This window comes from Prorops nasuta, unplaced genomic scaffold (genome assembly GCF_024137725.1).
Source record: "Prorops nasuta isolate Cenicafe-Biocafe unplaced genomic scaffold, Cenicafe_Pnas_1.2 PNAS00001, whole genome shotgun sequence".
Lineage (NCBI taxonomy): Eukaryota > Metazoa > Arthropoda > Insecta > Hymenoptera > Bethylidae > Prorops > Prorops nasuta.
The window spans coordinates 5979206-5985295 of NW_027116798.1; the positions used below are offsets into that span (position 1 = coordinate 5979206).

The following is a 6090-nucleotide window of genomic DNA, read 5'->3' on the forward strand; positions in this document are numbered from 1 at the left end:
ACGTCAATACGTTTATCTTATTTCTTTATTTCCACAGTCCACTTGACATTTAGTAAAGTTGAGAGGTTATTGAAATTAAACTGCTCCACAAATTAGATAAGTATTATTTATTATACATATATTAAACGGTAGGAGGCAAGATTCTTTGTTGTTTAATTTTTATTACATATAATATTTAATTTCTTAAATTGTGCAGAACATTCCTTATATACAGATGTATAATGATAAATTAAAATATCACAAATGCACAACTATCAATGAAAAATTATTGGATATTTTGTTTCATACGGAAGACCAAACTGCCAAGACACTCTGTGGTTCCTGAATAATGTAAATGATCCTGCAAATAGTTTTAGCATTATTCTCAAGTTTTATGTATGTACTTATGCATGTATCTTTAATTAGCTTTATCGTAAAGACTATATAAAAAAGTTTTAATAATTTAGTACAATGTGTAAAACTAAAGCTTTGTAAGCTATATAACACAAGATTTAATTTAGAATCAGAAAATATTAAGTAGATTATAAAAGCAATTTACCACAGTCCAGAAAATTATATTTAAAACTTACGTAAGCACAATATAGTTTAATTTTATTTATTTTTTTTAATTAGTTAAATTGATCACAAAATATGTGAATGTTAATATATTAAAAGAAGAATCTGACTAAGTGGGCATACAAAAATTAGGGATAATATAGTTTTCTAGGGTAAGGACAAATAGTCAGCATATTTAAATAAGTAATTCATGTATATTAATCATACAAAACATGCAATAAAGTAAGATATTTTATGGATTATATCTTTCATTACAAGCAATTGTTATACTGAAGTTCCCTAAGGGTCAATTCGACCAAGTAGGCTAAAAGCCTAGCCTACTAAAGAAGTGGTACCAACGTTTGAAAAATGTATGAAAAAATTGCTGCGATTGGTTGGTTATCATGAATTTTCAGTTTTATATCACATTTCACGTTAATGTGTATGTTTTCAAATATTTTGAAATATCTGTTTTGATGTCTAAACCTATATAAAATTGGAAACGCTATTTTCTTTAACTAATTAAAATTTAATAAACATGTAAGTATTAAATTTATTAACATCACATAATTGTACTGCTGTATACAGTTAATATTTAATACGTTGCAAATATTTATAGTTTTCAGATATGAACAATTATCAAGATTTCGCGCAAAGAATAATAAATGGTAATTGTATAATATAAACTGCTGAAATCGGCTAAAATCAAACCATTTATATGATTAAGATAATACTTATATCATTTGTAGCAAATGATATGTGTGTGTGATGAATTTTTTTTTCATATTTACATTATTATAACTTTTTATAATCTTGTAGGGGATATCGCACTGCATTGGTTACTGTTTATTGATGATGAAACGGAATTAAATGGAAATGAAAGAAGCATTATAGATCAATTATTTAATAATAAGTACCGAAGACAAAGAATTATTAATGAAAGAATTAATTGGTTTCAAGTCTATGATGGTATAAATTTTAAAAAAAGATTCCATCTAACAAAGGAGCATTTTATGACTTTATTTGAAAAGGTCGAACCGAAATTAACTCATAGTACAGACAGGTAAATTATATAATTAAGTTTACTTAGAATCTGTACAAAAAAATTGATATTTTCACATTTTTGAAACATTGTTAAAATATAATTATTTCAGCAATGTTTAAGAAATGTGAGTGATGTCCATTATTAATTTATATTTCATATATTAATGTATACTAGTGAATAGGGTACACTTCATGAAGATTGAAGGATGGCTTTTCATTTGGATTTTTAGCTATATTGGTATGATGTAATTTTAAGCTGGCATAAAATTTTTATATTTTCAGAAATAACGCAATACCACCAATTATTCAGCTTCTTGCAACCTTAAGATTTTATGCCACTGGATCTTTTCTTCTTGCTGTAGCTGACTTTTGTGGCATCAGTGAAGTTAGCGCCCATTCATTTATCCATAAAGCATCAGAGACAATTGCTTCTTTACATATGGAATATATTAAAATGCCATCTAATGATAGCGAAATGTTTAGAAATCAAAATGAAAATTTTCAAATTTCTGGGTTTGTCAGAGTAATAGGTGTTATTGATTGTTTTCATGTCCGAGTTAAATCGTTTGGTAAGACAAATAAAATGGTATTAAAAATTCACGTAAATTAATATCTTATATATTGTATTTGCAGGTAGAGAAAATAGTGAATATTTTCGTAATAGAAAAGGGTACTTTTCCATAAATGTGCAGGCGATTGTCAACTCAAGAATGGAGATCATAGATTTGGTTGCTCGTTGGTTCGGATCGACACATGACTCCACTATGTTTGATAATTCACGAATTAAAGCGCGATTTGAAAATGAAGAATTTGGTAGTGGGTTGTTACTCGGTGATTCCGGTTACCCTACTTTACCATATTTGCTAACACCATTACAAAATCCACAAAGCTCTGCAGAAGTTTTGTATAACGAGGCACTTATACGTACACGTTGCCTAGTAGAAAGGTGTTTCGGAGTATTACAAAAAGTTTTCCAGTATTGGCCATAAGGTCACGTTTCCGAAATGTGCAAAAAACTTTAGTAATGATAGTGGCATGTGCTGTTGTACATAATTTAACCAGATCATCAGTAATAGTAGAGGATATTGATCCAGATGTATATAGCAATGCTATTAGCAGTCTAAACCCAAACTTGCATGCAAACGAACGAAAATATTTAATCGAAAACTATTTTGAAAAGTAAACACTATACATCTTTTTGTTTATTACAATATAATACATATATTTAAAATATTAAGCTGGTCTTGCATTATTTCTTTCAGGCTTCTGTGATTTTATTCTTTCTTCAAATATAATATGTAGTCAAATACTAGAAGCAATATTAGCAGTATCATTGCATTTTATATTAAGCTACAAAGATTCAACAACAGAAAACAATTGTTCATGGATATCTTGACTAACAAACTTACCTGTTTTGGGTTTACAATAGTCTAATTCCGCATTAAAAATAAGGGAGCTTTTATGTATGATATGTATGTATTGCTACACTACAAAAATTTTGGCTGACCCTAAGATATTCGTAAGCTGTAACTAAATCAAAATCTGTAACGTAAGTTGGGCGCCAGGTTCCCGAAAGAACCACTGTACTGTAGTGACTGCAAAATACTGTATTCGTCAAACTAAAATGCCAACTAGCTCAGTGAATATAAGAGTAGGATTGCGGAAGCGGAGAGTGGGTGAGTTCCTGAAACGTAAAATGCAAAAGGATTTGGCAGTTCGGGTCAAATCACTACATACTATATTCGATAATAAAGTGTCTATATTTCCAAAAAGACATTGCTGTATTTGTCAGACTTCATAGCGCATAGATCGTTATTCGTATTCTACAAAACTATAACTCGAAATGGCGTAGAAAACGGTTTTCCGGAGTGCTCGGGATCAATCCAACGAATTTCTTCACTAAACAACTAACTAATCAAATAAAGGCCTACCCAAGGCAGGTGTTTCTCCTGCGACCTTTTAACTAAACGAAACTATACTCTCGCGAAGAGAACCGAATGGAGTAGCTCTTTCTGGGAGAATTCACCTCCGGGGTTCCTTCTGACGAGAAAACGAACTGTATTACCACGAGGTGATCGAACGAGGTAGCTCCTTTCGGGGAGAATTCGACCTCGGGATGCACCCCTGGTTAAACGCGACGAACTGTACGAAACGTAACTGAAATTCGAAACTGAACGAATATCCCGGTCACTCTTTATACCCGAATTCGACCCATCAACTATACTGTAAGCGCATAACCAATTTCTCGGAAAATACAATACTTTAATACGACATTATATACACGGTAATCGATAAAAGGACTTAACGTAAGTTATAGATAAAAATTATGTACATTTCATATCCGAAAACCCAAAGACGACGGTGTCCTTGAATTACTAGCGAATCTCAAAGTTCCTCGATATTAGACTATTGTTCCAATTTCTCATCTATGTCCCTAATTCCCAATCCACGCACTTTGGGAGTATGTTTAACTCGTAATTCGTGGTTTTTGACGATTTCACGGCTATTAAGCGCGTTTCCGAAGTTTACTCGTGATATAAGGATTTCTAGGAGCTGGGACTCCCGCTAACCTTTTCCGTTGGAGCTGGAGGACGACGGCTGAGCAGAATAAAGCGGAGCAGAGCAGAGCGGAGCGGCGTCGAGCAGGGCAGAGCGGCGTCGAGCAGAGCTGAACAGAGCAGATCGGAGCAGAGCAGAGCAGATCGGAGCAGAGCAGAGCAGAGCAGGGTAGAGCAGAGCAGAGCAGGACGGAGCAGAGATGAGCAGAACAGCGCAGAGCAGCGTCGAGCAGAGCAGAGCAGGACAGAGCAGCGTCGAGCAGGGCAGAGCAGAGCGGAGCTGAGCAGCGTCAAGCAGCGTGGAGCCGCGATGAGCAGAGCAGGTCGAAGCAGAGCAGAGCAGAGCAGCGAGGAGCAGAGCAGAGCAGCTTCCACAGTTATTCACTACGTCTTTTCCGAATAATGAGTTGCCGACAATCACGTCCGATCTTCTTCCGAACTAAGTAACGAGTTGCCGAAAATACGTCTGATCCTTTTCAGAACTAAGATACGAGTGTCGCAAAATAACGTCTGATCCTCTCCAGGACTAAATAACGAGTGTCCCAAAAATCGGGAGACACCAGCAACGAGCTGTTGGTCCCTTATCCCCAACTCTTCGTAACTCTAAGTCTAATTGGCGGAGCCGATTAAGCTATTGGTACTACCAATCAGATCCAAGGTCTGACTTCTTCCGAAAATTCAACTTGAATATTCGGGAGCCGCGGAAGGCCGTAGTTCGTTAGACCCATTTAACATACGACTTATGGGCCACGATCGTTACTCTACTTTATGACCTATCAATCACCGAACGTTATACGGTATTTCCGATGATAGGTAGGCCAAGCGTATAGGACATGATATTATGGCCTTGATAATATGACCATAATATGTCTCAATGTTCTATAGATAGATATATATATATCTTTTTAGTGAACATGTACTATCTTAAAATAGTACATGGTCACAGTATGTACTCGTCAATGTGAATACAAAAATATGTGATATAACTATTAAACTCTGAGTATACTTTATTTATCGAAATCAACTTCGCTTTTGAATAATACTAAAAATTTTTGAAATAATTATTCGAATTTCACATAATAATATAAGTATAACATATCGTATAAGTAAAATTATTTTACCTTTAAATATATTAATGCTGGTATACACAGTGTTTCAAAATTCTTTCTGCTATAAAATCCCCTTTTATTTATATCACTGATCATAAATAGACGCTATATGTATAGTTGATTCCCAATAATCTTCTGACACATACTAATGAAAGAACAAATTAAGCAGAGTATAACAAATAACAGTAACAAAGAAAAAATATTGATTACAATAAATGTGTATATCCTAATGTATGTTATTTAAACAGTTAATTACAGTATATACTACATTCTGTTACAACTGTTGTATAATAATAAAATTACTTTCGTCAGTCTTATTCTTTTATTAAACTTTAAAAAATTGTAACATTAAAAAATATGTGAGGAACAAACAATATTAAATATGAGACATTCTACTTTCATTGTCTTATAATTTAAAGTGATGAATAATATATTATTCTAATTATTTAACTTAAAATCTTGTTTCAATTATTAAAAAGTAGAAAATAAATTTCGCCTTGTATAACATTGGCTTAACATAATGAAAGCTGTAATTTAAGTATATGATATCAGTACGAATGCAAATATCTATGAACAAAATTACATCAAGACTACAGACTTTGGTTTATTTGCTTTTCTAATATTTGAACTTGCAACTTTTCTTTTCTCAATTGTGTTTCGAGAATTTCTTTCTCTAATATTTCTTTATTGGTAAGCTGCTTCTGCATTAATTGAATAAGCTCCAATTTACTTTCAATTAAAATAGTCTGTGCATCATAACTTTGATTTTTTTTTGAGCATACATTTGGAGCACATTTTGTTTGTGTCAATACACCTCTGTTAACTATTTCAGCCAGCGGTGTGCT

The 6090-nt window shown here is 33.0% G+C and overlaps 1 protein-coding gene across 1 annotated transcript; it reads left to right on the plus strand.

The window, feature by feature from the left end:
- The first annotated feature begins 1162 nt into the window (after positions 1-1162).
- LOC136779499 (putative nuclease HARBI1) lies at positions 1163-2567 on the plus strand. Its single transcript, XM_066737147.1, has 4 exons — positions 1163-1202; positions 1354-1597; positions 1861-2147; positions 2212-2567. The coding sequence occupies exons 1-4, from the start codon at positions 1163-1165 to the stop codon at positions 2565-2567; spliced, it is 927 nt and encodes a 308-aa protein (XP_066593244.1).
- The last annotated feature ends 3523 nt before the right edge of the window (positions 2568-6090 follow it).

What these genes read in the sequence shown, in the direction of transcription:
- LOC136779499 (XM_066737147.1), top strand. Translation starts at nt 1,163, where the DNA reads ATGAACAATTATCAAGATTTCGCGCAAAGAATAATAAATG. An exon ending in CGCGCAAAGAATAATAAATG is followed by an intron (nt 1,203 to 1,353) that starts GTAATTGTATAA and finishes ATAATCTTGTAG; the next exon opens with GGGATATCGCACTGCATTGG. An exon ending in TTAACTCATAGTACAGACAG is followed by an intron (nt 1,598 to 1,860) that starts GTAAATTATATA and finishes TTATATTTTCAG; the next exon opens with AAATAACGCAATACCACCAA.